Source organism: Ischnura elegans, chromosome 12 (assembly GCF_921293095.1).
Source record: "Ischnura elegans chromosome 12, ioIscEleg1.1, whole genome shotgun sequence".
Lineage (NCBI taxonomy): Eukaryota > Metazoa > Arthropoda > Insecta > Odonata > Coenagrionidae > Ischnura > Ischnura elegans.
Window position 1 is genome coordinate 93012052 of NC_060257.1, and position 13113 is coordinate 93025164.

General features: G+C 38.5%; 2 protein-coding genes across 2 annotated transcripts in view; one reads left to right on the top strand and one right to left on the bottom strand.

Moving 5' to 3' along the window:
* Positions 1 to 4497: 4497 nt before the first annotated feature.
* Positions 4498 to 6375, bottom strand: LOC124169708 (beta-1,3-galactosyltransferase brn). Its single transcript, XM_046548395.1, has 2 exons — positions 6240 to 6375; positions 4498 to 6156 (listed from the first exon to the last, which is right to left on the bottom strand). The coding sequence occupies exon 2, from the start codon at positions 6134 to 6136 to the stop codon at positions 4844 to 4846; it is 1293 nt and encodes a 430-aa protein (XP_046404351.1). The 5' UTR covers positions 6137 to 6156; positions 6240 to 6375; the 3' UTR covers positions 4498 to 4843.
* A 145-nt stretch (positions 6376 to 6520) lies between these two features.
* The window catches only part of LOC124169706 (retinoic acid receptor RXR-alpha-B-like), an 80652-nt gene continuing 74059 nt past the window's right edge, over positions 6521 to 13113 (top strand). Inside the window, exon 1 of the mRNA XM_046548394.1 lies at positions 6521 to 6647. Coding sequence (XP_046404350.1) covers positions 6611 to 6647 — 37 coding nt within the window. The 5' untranslated portion in view covers positions 6521 to 6610. The remainder of the gene's footprint in view (positions 6648 to 13113) is intronic.

Consider the following 13113-nt stretch of genomic DNA (forward strand, 5'->3'; position numbering starts at 1 on the left):
GGCGGGTCTAGTTCTTATATGGTCTAAGGTATTTTCGTTTTTCATTTGCAAAATTCTTTGTTCCAAACTTTTTATCATAGGTGGTAGCAGCGTACGCGCCAACTGCCGCCAACTTAAATGTAGTTAAAGCGTTGACCAAGGCGTTGACAATGAAAATCATCAAATACGAGGAGGTAAAAGGCAATAAATGTACCCTGCACATTAAACTTTACGATTAATGCGCTAAAAATCATTAATTTTGAAATTAATCACCCACAAATGCTCGAACTCTTTTAACTACAATGTATAATTTTCTGTGAACCACCTAATCACTTCCTGAGGAGAAAGGAGGTTCATTATATCACTCCTTTTCATTTCTGGTGGACCAAAAAGAGCTAGAGACTTCCAACTGATTTCTGACCTGATTAGCATCAGTGCCTCTGAACATCATCCACTCACTATAACCATCTTTTAAAAATAAATTAAACTTTAATTTAAAATTTAAAGGAAAATCCTTATCCAACAAATCAACGCGTACTGTGACTCAATAATCTTCGGGATGAGGCCAAGGAACACACACATTAGATAAATTTATAATAGGGTGGTTTCCTGTTATTTTTCATCGCCTAAATCGAAAGATTATTACTCCTGTGGTACGTATTTCACGCTTTTAGATTTTTAAATGACGATATCTATTTTTCGCGATTAAATGAAAAGTGAAAAATTTCAAGCGCGCGAAAACGCGACGGGTAAGTATGGATGCCGGGAAAACTCCCGTGTGACATCGTTCTGGTTCCCGCTGCCGCAAGTGAGGTGACCTTGGGGCGAGGCTCTGAGCGCTGATACGACGCAGGATGCTAGCAGGTAGCAGAGTACCATGCTAGCTGGTAGCGCTTGGCTTAAATAAGGATTAATTAACAGTGGCGCCGACTCCATGGGGCCTGAGGGGGCCCGAGCCCCCTCACAAATTCGTTATGGGTGTGAGGAAAAAATGTGCCAGGCTTGTCGATTTTCCCCGGAGTGTTCAGATCTCGATATTCTAGTTAAGCCCGTATGACACTTGCCAATTTATTGGCCAATATATTGGCCAATAACTTGGCCCAATATTGGTAAAAATATTGGGCTTTACGCATCGTATGACACGTACCAATATTTACACCAATATTGGCCGTTATAGTGTTCTAATACCCCACTAGAGAACGCCACATAACACAAAATGACAAAAGAGCATCTCAAGACGCAGGTTAATTGCCAATGAGCTACAGAATGGGAGGTGGCATAATAATTGTAAATTTAATAACTATTTCGAGGGGCTGCAAAGATATTCTCGAATTGCTCGAAATTTCATTCGGGTGAGTTCCTTGAATGATGAGAGATAGGCAATATGGTGATCTCATAGGTGAGCCAAGATAACGTAGCGGCTCGTTTTGGCTGGAATATGTTCATCGAATAAACAGAGATTGTGTCATCAATTGGGACTTTCACCCGAAACTTTAGCGCTCAAATCATGAAAAATAGTTTAATAATTGTAAAATAAACAAAATATAGACGCTATCGAGGAGAAACACGACGTTTTTATTCATTAAATATCCGAAATGTTATTTCCGAATTACCCACTTTAGACAGTTGATGTTTGTGAATTTATATTCTCTCAAAGTACACATTAATTATTTGAGCTATTTCATGGGTTGCTATGCTTGTAAAGTTTTTATATATGATATTAAAATTCCGAGGTGAAATGTTTTGCAAAGAGCTTCTAGTTTTGGCCACTAGGAGTCGACAAGACTGAGTTCTGATTGGAGATTGGCCTCGAGAAAATAGAACCTGTTCTAAATTGTAGATTGGCCAAGAAATTGTGCCCAATATTGTGAAACTGAGATTGGGCTAGAAATTGGCGTGTGTCAGTGGGTACACAATCCAATATCCAATGGATTGGCCAATAAATTGGCAAGTGTCATACGGGCTTTAACAGGGTTCTAACGTTGATCATATGACTCTTCTAAAATGCTTAAAATAAACTTAAAACTCACTAATTATAAAATTTCCCGGGGCTAGATCACCTGTTTGGGCCCCCCAATATTTTTTGTAAGTTGGCGTTCCTGATTATTAATACCTTATCAAACGAGGAAAACTTTCCGGCTTTAGCCAGTTTTAATAGGTGATTATTAAGACATGTTTCCCTGAGCTATGTGCCCCATGCATGCATTGGTAATCTCAGACGATGTAAAACTCCTATCTACTCGTATAGAATCTAGTTCCCTGTGACGCCACGTGGAGTGGCATCACATGGGCGCCAATCTGGCCTTTTTCAAATGAGGATAAAATTGACTCTTGCCATTCGTCTAAACCGGTATTTCTAAAACTAAATAATTTGTTTATTATGAATACACTAATGGTGGGTAATGAATCGCAATCAATGCCTTTCGTTTTCTTTGACGAAGGAAACTACCCTATTCCTGAGCATCCATTATTAACATGCTTAAATACCTTCGGAAACCACTAGGAATCACAACTCGATCTCTCCTGAGGAGAAAGCCTTCACAAATGCTTAAGGCATGTCTAATTTAAAAAATAGCATCAAATGCACTGATTTGATATTTTTCTGATCAACTGTTAAGAGTAATCTCCACAACTGCCTACAACCATTGGTCCTTGGCAGTTTCGTTAGCAACCACTGCATAATGAGGGGAATCTTTATCCAAAACGTTGCAAAAATTTATGAACTCATTTACCTTGGATGGTACGGGAAAACGGGAGAACACATCTGCTGCACCAGTGGACACTGGCTTCTGAAACTCTGTAATATAGGTAAAGGCTGAAAACAGTAAGGCCCAAAGTTGCACCCTCATTGCTGCTATCACCAGCAGGGGCTAAAATGTGCTTTAAAATTATCAATATGAATTTGTCACCATGCACATTATTATCCAACCTTTCTACTATACTCCCAATAGCTAAAGCCTCACTTTCAATTTGGCTGTATTTTTGCTGAAAGGGAGTCACTGTTGAAGAAGCAAATGCTATGGGCCCCTTACCGCTACCTATTTCATGGTCAAAACAGCTGAAATTCCATAAGTGGAAGCATCAGTATCACAATAAGATGCTTTGGGTTGTAATGGGAAACCCACCTATTTTGTAACAGCAACTTCTTCCTTTTAAGAAACTCAAACCTCAAACCAAAAGAACTAAACCTCCACTTTCAGCCTTGTTGGAAGTGCTTTTCTTTATCCATCAGCACACTGAAGAGGGCTATCTTCTTCCATGGGGCTACCTCTTAGCCAATATACTTATACGTCTGCTTCCTCGTCCCCTTGCCGATCCTTAACCACGCTCTCTTTGGACCTATTTTCTACCGGAAGTGTGAAGCCACCTGTGAGTGAGTGAATGTGTGTGTGACTGGTTACTGAGTGCATGTATATCCACAAACCACTGGTCATCCTCAGCAGGCTCTTCCTGTGAAGATTCCTGGCTTTTTGTGGAACAAGAAGCCTTAGTCGAGGTCCCTACAGACCTCACAAAGGATCTAGTTTTGATTGTTTTTCTGCGTGAATGTGTGTTTTTGGGCTATTCCATTTGCGAGGCTGGTGTTTGGTCCTTACGGTGAATTTCTCCCCCTTCCCGCACACCAACACAGTGCCAATTTTTACTTGCAAGGTGTACGAGCCGTGGAAGAATTTATACGGCCGTTTGAGTATCTCCCTTTCCTACATCTTTGAAGTCGTAGAGCTCAATCCCCCTGTTTCGCAACTTGATCATTATTTTCCAGCGTAATTTCACAGGAACCACAGCTGCAGAAGCAGGCGCCATATTACCTATGTTTACCACTTCTCTCTTAAATTCATAATTTTACCTACTCACTTTCATTCCATCCATAAATCCAATCTCTTCCTTCCCCTCCCTTACTTACCTATAATTCTGCCATCTAACACTGTTTTCAAATTTTAACATTCCCTCCCCGCTAAGTACTCGCTCCATGCTAGCCTATGTATCTTCCGCATCTCATTGAGAAGCTTCCTCTCCTCACCCATAAGTGGTGTTCTGAAAATCGCAGCCATCAAGGAATACACAGGGTACCTTGAGTTGCTTTTCATAAACCGTGTCAGAACTGGTGGGATACAAATTATTTCTCTGGAAAATTGTCAGCCTCTCATGTTTATGGGCCAGAAAGTTTTTAAAGGACCTAGGCCAGGGGTTGCAAACCTTTTGGTAATTGAATGGGCACCATAATTATTGTAATATGGGCTTACTGATTCGACTTGTGCGCAAACCCTTGTGTACGCTAAAATAATTGCTTCATGAGCCACTCACAGCACAAATGTCATACAGCCACCACTCCCAGCAGTGTCCTACTAACTGTTCCCTTCCTGGGTGGCCAGATAAAGCCTTTGGGCATCTAAGGTGCATCACCATGCAGTATATTCGTATGTGCAGTATATTATATGCATATTCGTGATGAAAAAGTTTCATCGCATCCCATATAAGACAGCCTAGCTTCACACACAATAAAGGTAATAACTACGGTTTAGAAGCATTAATAATTTATTGGATGCATATCATTATATACATCATCATAGATAGAAACACACAATATCACATAATTAATGACTTAAAAAGCCACTATCACGATTATTCACCAATTGTGGAATGGTAAAAATGGGACGTATTTTTTATGTGAATAATAGAGAAGTTCACATAAAAGCTGCCATCTAAAAATGACACATCATAATCTAAAATACCATAAGGCTGTATTTACAGAAAAACTAGAACGTTTTCAGCGATGATTGGGAGATCAGCCACTTCTCTAAATTCACTCAAATTTAGACATCATACGAATAGAACAGGGAAATATGTTTCACCACACAAGATCTCAAGCATTCCCAGCACTTCTCTGCTCGTTCCACACGTCCAACAATTCTTTGGGGTTACCATATCCATGCGACGCTACAACGTACCGGTATCCAGAAACACTGTAGTCTTTGGGATAAAAGTGAAAATCGTCACTATGAAAGGGTTCAAGTCCAACCTTGGCAGCAGCTAGACCGAGGAAAATATCATCAAACCTGAAATGCTTGGTGTACATTGATGCAAAGTAGAGGAGGCGAAATGCATTTTGCGACAAAACGAATGCTCCTGCCGTGACGTAGGGAGGCCAGCGATCGTAAGGATATTCGGACAGAGAAACATACCACCGGCTGGACTTGTGGCGATGGGGAGAAGAGTAAAACACGTAACCTGCCCACAGCAGGGCATCATCAGGAAGATCAAAATCAACCACCTGGAGAGGCCTCCTGCTCACACTCGAAATGGTGGAATTAATAAGTTCATGCAATGAGTTACTCGGGATGCTTTTGAGGGAATCCAATTCACTTTGATTCCACACCTTCAGATAGGATGCTGCTTCCGTCTTCAGAGATGGCGCATAATTTTCAGACAAAACTGAACTAGAACCAGGGCTCGTATTGGATTCCTCAACACTGCGCTTTCTCCGATTTTGATCCAAGCTAATGATAGGGCTTTCTAAATAATGGGGATAATGAGTGGGATTACGGATAAACCTAAGTACATTTTTTGTGGAAATATACATGTCATCATCAGAAAAGAAGTACACCCTGGCGTTTGGGCAATATTCCATTGCCCACTTAAAACCCATCATGGTTTTAATAGTATTGTTGTAGTAAGCATCCACGAAGTTGGCTTGCACTATGTCTCTGTACTTAAGATGTTCCTTGAGTATTCGCTTTTGAATTTCAGCGTCATTTTTAGAAACTCCTAGTACAAACACCCTCCTTGTTATCACGTCAGAAAACCGTCCTTCGAAACCCCAAGAATTGCGAATAGCTTGTCTTCGATGGAAATTATCTAATGCAGATTTCACTAAATAAACAAGACGAGGAGAGCTGGCCTCCAATTTACATTTGTGATCACAGTTTAGCAAGAAGGTGTAATTGTAAATGTTTATTGGTGCAACATCGGGCTTTTCACCCCGTTCCAACTGGTCAACGAAATGATTGATGTCACCATCGTAGGGGTACCGAAAAGATGATGAAAATTCCTTCTCGAATATATGTTTTAGGGGGCCTAAGAAATCCACAACAAATATTATAAGTACAGCTAAAATTATTGTTTTGCACGTAACACGTTTAAACATTCGGAGGTACATTCTGCGGCGAACATAGGTCCCTGAAAGAAAAGGAAGAACGATAGATAATACATTGTTATCATGGGAAAGTTAACTATGATAAAATTTGAATGAATTGACGTACCTTGAACTAATCAACGGCGTTTAAGAGTCGTCTCACCGAATGTGAAAGTACTAATACTTTAACCGCACATTATAAACATTGCTCCACTCGTGCATTGGGCGCGGCCATGTTTTGAATGAAGTCAAATGAACAACAGCTGTTATAATCAATTAATTTTAGCAAATAGATAAGTAGTCACACTTCAATAATGATAAAATAAGCATTAATGATGCAATTAATTCCAATTATATATCTTATATTTACTATACAAAGGTCAACGACCTCAAAGTAGCTCACCGAGATCCGGCCATGTTTGGTGTATTTCAGCAACGGGGCCGATATTAGGGAATTTATATAACTTATCAGTTATTTCGGCTTCAGGGGCATAGACTATGGATATTAAAAGCGTGGTGGATGGTCGGGAAAGAGGTAAGCACAAATTTACATACTTTTTATACACGTGCTTTCTCTGGTAGCAATCCAAGTAAATTTTCACATCTTGGTTCACTGACCGCCGTATTATTATTAGAGATATTTGGGGGTTTTGAAATTTATCGTCACTTGTATCTGGTCGTAAGTAGCTCTAAACGTTGTATCAATGCATGCGGAGTATTCTCCATCGGAAACTTCGTAGTGGTGTTCTCTTGTTGATAATCATAGTACGTCTGTCATGTAAATCATTGCTTGTTTTTGTTCCTCCGTCTTGCTACTTAATCTTTGTGCTTATCTATTATGTTATTTATCATCAATTATATTTTTTGTGTATACTCGAGTTATTTTTTGTTCGTAAGTCGAATAATAGGCGAACATTGGTTTGATCCTATTACCTTTAATGAAGGTAAAATAATATTCATTTTGCGAAAAATTGTATATTACCAACGTCTATAGATATACCTACCTCTGTGGGTTGGAAAGGTCTTATCGATAGCTTCTATGGAGTTTCGTTTCGTTGGTAATACGCAATATTTTATCATTATAACTCCAAGGAAGGAATCACCCTAGTGTCCAGTAATTTAAAATACTGTTTTTCGCTTGATATTGTACGCCTTCCCAGTTTCTGCTTACGTTTTCCCAGGATCGCATTCTATTGGTTATTTGTTATGATTTGGATAAATAAATTTCTTCTTCGGAAGTACTAGTAATTCACTTTTTACTTCTTAAAGCGACGTTACACATGAAATACAAACTTCAGTACATAGGTGGATACTAGGCTAACAAGCTACAATGCGTACCCAGTTACTAAAATAAATTATGAAATATGATCACTTATTTTGAATTATAAATGATTCTCCAGTACTCTCTACTCAATTATGATTTTAATACATGTTTAATGAGAAAGCATAACATATTCATAACTTTTTCAGCTTTTAATGTCATCACATAATGTCATGTTACACCAATATCATGTACATAAACAAATACCATCAGTTCACCACTAAAATCAATGTACACACATCTGTCTTTCATAATTTTAGGAAGACCTAACGCAACAATTTTTTTCATCTTGTGCCATTCCATAGCACTCTGCTTTAATCCATAAAGAGTTTTAGTCAGTTTCCACATTTTGTCTTCCCATTATGATTTAAAAAACTCTGGCCGTTCTATGTACACAGTTTCTTCCAAAGGAGGATTTAGGGTCATTCCATGTCAAATCAACCAATATTTTGACCAAAGGACACCCACCGACTCGGATTTTCATGAAACTTGCCAAGGTCATACATTCTGGTATAATTAGAATTTGTGTGCAATTTTAGCCCCCAATTTTCAATTGTTGATGAAATATGAGCAATTGAAATTTGGGCGTGACCCATAAAGTGCCGCAACGTGCAACACACGGTGATTTTTATTTTCATCCATAACTCCATTCCTGTGAAATGAAAAGGCAAGATTTTTTTTTCCAAAGATAAGTGATTCATATTGATCCCACGATTATCATTAAATATTCACTGCATGAAGTAATTCAGCTGCAAAAAAATAAAGTTTACAAAAAAATCCTGCTTGTACCATTTTCCATTGTCAGCATCCACAGGGAAAGGCCATGCGAATACAGACTCATGGTTCGGTTTAAAGTAATCATTAATGTATGAGCAAAGATCCTGATGAAAAAAAATCGTGAGTCCGGCGTTCCTTTGAGTAAAATTAAATACTCATTCATGGTCACGGGAAAAAAAGGCTCTTTTTCAAGGCACATAGATATTACTCGATTTAGAGGAGATATAACCTTATACTCATGATAAAACAATATTGGAGCATGCATTACCTCACTATAGCGTATGCTACTGTCTCTTAGAGTAGGAAACACATAAGCAATCATGTGAATGTACTCTCCAACGTACTGCTAATTTCGTGCTTTCAGGACTATTCCTACTAGGCTATCTCTTCCATGGGTAATGGGCAACTGAATAGTATGGGTATAAAATGTAAAGGCAGAAGAGAGCCATCAGAATGTTTTCTTCAATTACAGTCTAAATGAAGTTAATTAATTTCTCAGTCATATGGTGCTGCCTTAGTGATATCCTGGTTGAATTTCAGACTAAGTATCTCATGTTTGTGTGGCTGATAGCCAGGCTTACATTTTAACATCTCATTCGTATTGAGGTCTGTCTGGCCATGTCAGAGATACCATTGTGCTGTGATGGCAAATAACTCAGTTCTGAATTTCACAAAAAGAGCTACACAAACACAGCCCAAACTTTTTATTTCAAAGAACTACCAGAAGTGGACAGAGATTTAATTGCCCTGCAGTGCAATATTCCTATTTCATCATTGTTAACTCTGTGCTCTCATCATCTTCATTGCTACTTAAAGAAATACGAGTGTTATCAGCTTAATTGCAGTACCCCTTTGCCATTCATAAAGGTCCTGTTAGGAAATTTCTTAGGACCATACCTCTAAAAAAGTGTAGGTCTGTGAGAGCAGCGGGCATCCTGGTGAAGCCTGGAGGAAAATTTTGCTGTAGGTGTGACAAGATTTCCAAAATTTGTAATAGCGAGGTTGTTTCCAATGGCATTGATGAAAGCAATCAAGAACTTACATCAGTTCAGTCTTTGGTGGAAAGCGATAGAAAATAAGAAGAAGCAAACTGTAGCTCGGAGGCTTTAGACTACTCTCCTTTGAAATAATTTTTTTGTCTTCTCACAGTAGACACTCATATGGATAAGGAAAGATAACACAAGCTAAGCATCACCTTGTATCTAAAGTGTCTGGTGCATTAAAATTTGTGAATCCATCCCTGGAAAATCTAAGTGGTGATGAAGATGAGAGTGACAGTCAACTCATAAAGCATAGGGCAGCTAACTTGGATGACTTGCTGACTAAAATTAAGAATAAATTGCCAACAGATAGCTGGCAGGGTAAACTTCAAATGTTGACCCTGGCCCCTTTATCTTGGTCTAGGAAAAGGATTATGAGTGAATTTTATGTTTCAGACTACACTGTGAGACAGGCAAAAAAGTTCCTTCATGAGAAGGGAATATCTGCTATGCCATCACCATGTGCTGGGAAACCACTTCCAAACTCCACAGTAGAGCTGGTGAAAAATTTTTATGAGTTTGACAAAAATTCTAGGCAGATTCCGGGAGCCAAAGATAAATTTAGTGTGGGTAAGAATGAGTATATGCAGAAGAGGTTATTTTATGTAACCTCAAGGAACTTTATGTGTTATTCGAAGAGCAATATCCACAAGAAAAAACTGGGTTCTCCAAATTTTGTTCACTTCAGCCAAAATGTTGTGTGATGGCTGGTGCTTCTGGGACTCATTCAGTTTGTGTTTGTGTCATACATCAAAATGTGAAATTTCTAATTAGTGCCTTGCAATTGAAGGAAACATATAATGAGTTGATGGATATCATTATTCCTAAATTTTGTGAATACGACCCCCTTCTGATACAGTGAAACATAGGCAGTGGGTTTCCACTGATAGAACAGAACTTCAGTTGTTTACATCATCCATTAATGAACTCTTGGACATTCTATGCCTCAAAATGAATAAACTGATGCCACATTATTACGTCACTAAAGAACAACCCTAAAAAATTTTTCAAAATAAGCAAAGAAACCCTCAGTCATGAAAAGGCTGTTATCATAATGGATTTTAGTGAAAAGTTTTCATTTTTAATTCAGGATGAAGTTCAAAGTTATCACTGGACCAATCTATCATGCACCATACACCCTTGCTTGATTTACCTGAAGAAAGATAGTACTCTCACCACCTCATCTCATTGCTTCATATCTGATGACCTTAGCCATGATGTGGCCTTTGTTATGGAAGTGCAACGCCACCTGATTAAATTTTTAAAGAGAAATTACCTTTGACCCAAGAGGTTCAGTGCTTCACAGATGGATGTGCGGGGCAATATAAAAACGGCAAGTCTTTTATAAATTTTTGCCATCATTATAATGACTATGGAATGAATGCAACCCAGTCTTTTTTTTCCACAAGCCATGGAAAGTCCTCTTGTGATGGTATAGGTGGTACCATTGAACGAATGGCGCAGCAAATAACAAACAGCTGCAGGATGTGTGAATTTTGTAGAGATAAAATGAAAAACATCAACATCAACATAACATTTAGTCCAGTGATGTGGCTTGGTCACCTAGTAAACTTCTTGAAAGATCCACCAAGGCAAAAACAATTCCAGGCACAAGAAACTTCCATCATTTTGTGCCTTTATCGAATAGAAAAGTCACTGCAAAGTTCACTGGGTTGGATGACGAGTACAGCATTATATTTGATTTTTGTTCGGAAACAGTGGATTTCCCAAATAATTTGGCTGTTGGTTCATGTGCAGCTTGTATTTACAGCAAGCAGTATGGTACATTGGACCAGTGGAAGCTCTCAATCATGAAGGAGGTGATATTTCAGTTAAATTCATGACACTTAATGGGCCCTCACCTTCATTCTCTTGGCCTTAGAGATATGATGTTTGCTATGTGCCGCTAGGACACACATTGTGTGTGCTTAATTCTCCTGCAACCACGAGCTATGGGAGGTCATACTACTTCTTGAGGAAGTGGCCAACATTCAAAAAAAATATTTAGACTTTGTGAAAAACACATCTTAGAATCTGGTCAGCCAGTTAAAAAGAGGAGGCTCACTTTCAAACCAAACAGTAGGGTTGTTAATTTAATTTTACTATTTTTACCTAAATTTCCAATGATATAGAATGACCACATGAAACATTGATAGGGTGAAGTACCTGAGAAATTTCTCAATTCAAATGATTTGATGACGGTTCCGTTTGACATTTGATTATGTACATTCCTGTGATGTCAATACATCTGGATATGAAATGAATCTGGTCTTTGGACACAGATTAAAATGAATGTAGGATGTAATAGTGTACCATGGATCATGCAGTTTTTTAAAATTAAAACTCCCTCTGCTCGAATAGTTCAGATAGCACGAAATTAGCAGTACGAGGGGGAGTACATTCACATGATTGCTTATGTGTTTCCTACTGTAAGAGCCAGTAGCATACGCTATAGTGAGGTAATGCATGCTCCCATATTGTTTAATCCTGAGTATAAGGTTATATCTCCTCTAAATCGAGTAATATCTATGTGCATTGAAAAAGAGCCTTTTTTCCCGTGACCATGAATGAGTATTTTATTTTACTAAAAGGAACGCCGGACTCACGATTTTTTTTCATCAGGACCTTTGCTCATACATTAATGATTACTTTAAACCGAACCATGAGTCTGTATTCGCATGGCCTTTCCCTGTGGATGCTGACAATGAAAAATGGTACAAGCAGGATTTTTTTGTAAACTTTATTTTTTTGCAGCTAAATTACTTCATGCAGTGAATATTTAATGATAATCGTGGGATCATTATGAATCACTTATATTTAGAAAAAAAAATCTTGCCTTTTCATCTCACAGGAATGGAGTTATGGATGAAAATAAAAATCACCGTGTGTTGCACGTTGCGGCACTTTAGGGGTCACGCCCAAATTTCAATTGCTCATATTTCATCAACAATTGAAAATTTGGGGCTAAAATTGCACACAATTTTTAATTATACCAGAATGTATGACCTTGGCAAGTTTCATGAAAATCCGAGTCGGTGGGTGTCATGGCCTGGTTGATTTGAAATGGAATGACCCTTTATGTAACCAGTATGAACATCTAAGTGGTAAATTTCCCATCCTTTTAACACTGCTACTGCACAGTGGCATGACTAGGAATATGCTTTGGGGGGAGGGGGAATAGGATGGCCTGAAGTGGTCCCGGTCTCCCCCCCAGGAGTTAACCACATTTTTTCATGGAGACAAAATTGTTAAGTCGCTGCATTGTTAAGACTCAAAATATAAATAGCAACCATCGTATTGCGAAGCCCAGCACCTGCTGTTCTCAGAAGGTGAGCACAATTTTGAAAAAAATTTAACGCTTTCCTGGCGAATGATGTGGGAACCAGGAAAGGGGGGGAGACCGGGAAAATTTTTGAAAAATGACATGCCTGAAATACATTTTACATCATTTTGACACTTAAAATTTAACTTAAAGCAGATGGAATTATTATCAGTCAAAACTAGACAATATCTTAAAATATTTTTTTTTTGTTTCTCTGAGGCTTTGGGGGGGCGGGGGGGATATATCCCCCTCATCCCTTCCCCCCATAGTTATGCCACTGTTACTGCACATAAAAATTGTACTGTTTTCTTTTTGACTACAGGAAAAAAAGTTTTGTCAAAATGAACTCCTGTTACTTGAGCAAAGCCACTAGCAACAATTCTAACTTTGCAGCATTCAATTTTTCCACATTGATCCTGTTTAATTTTTAATACTCATTTCTTACCTAACACAGTTTCATTCTTTGGCCTGTCAACTACAGTAAATACCTTCTTACATAGATTTCCGCGGCGTTGTCTTGATGATGTCTCCATGTTTCTGG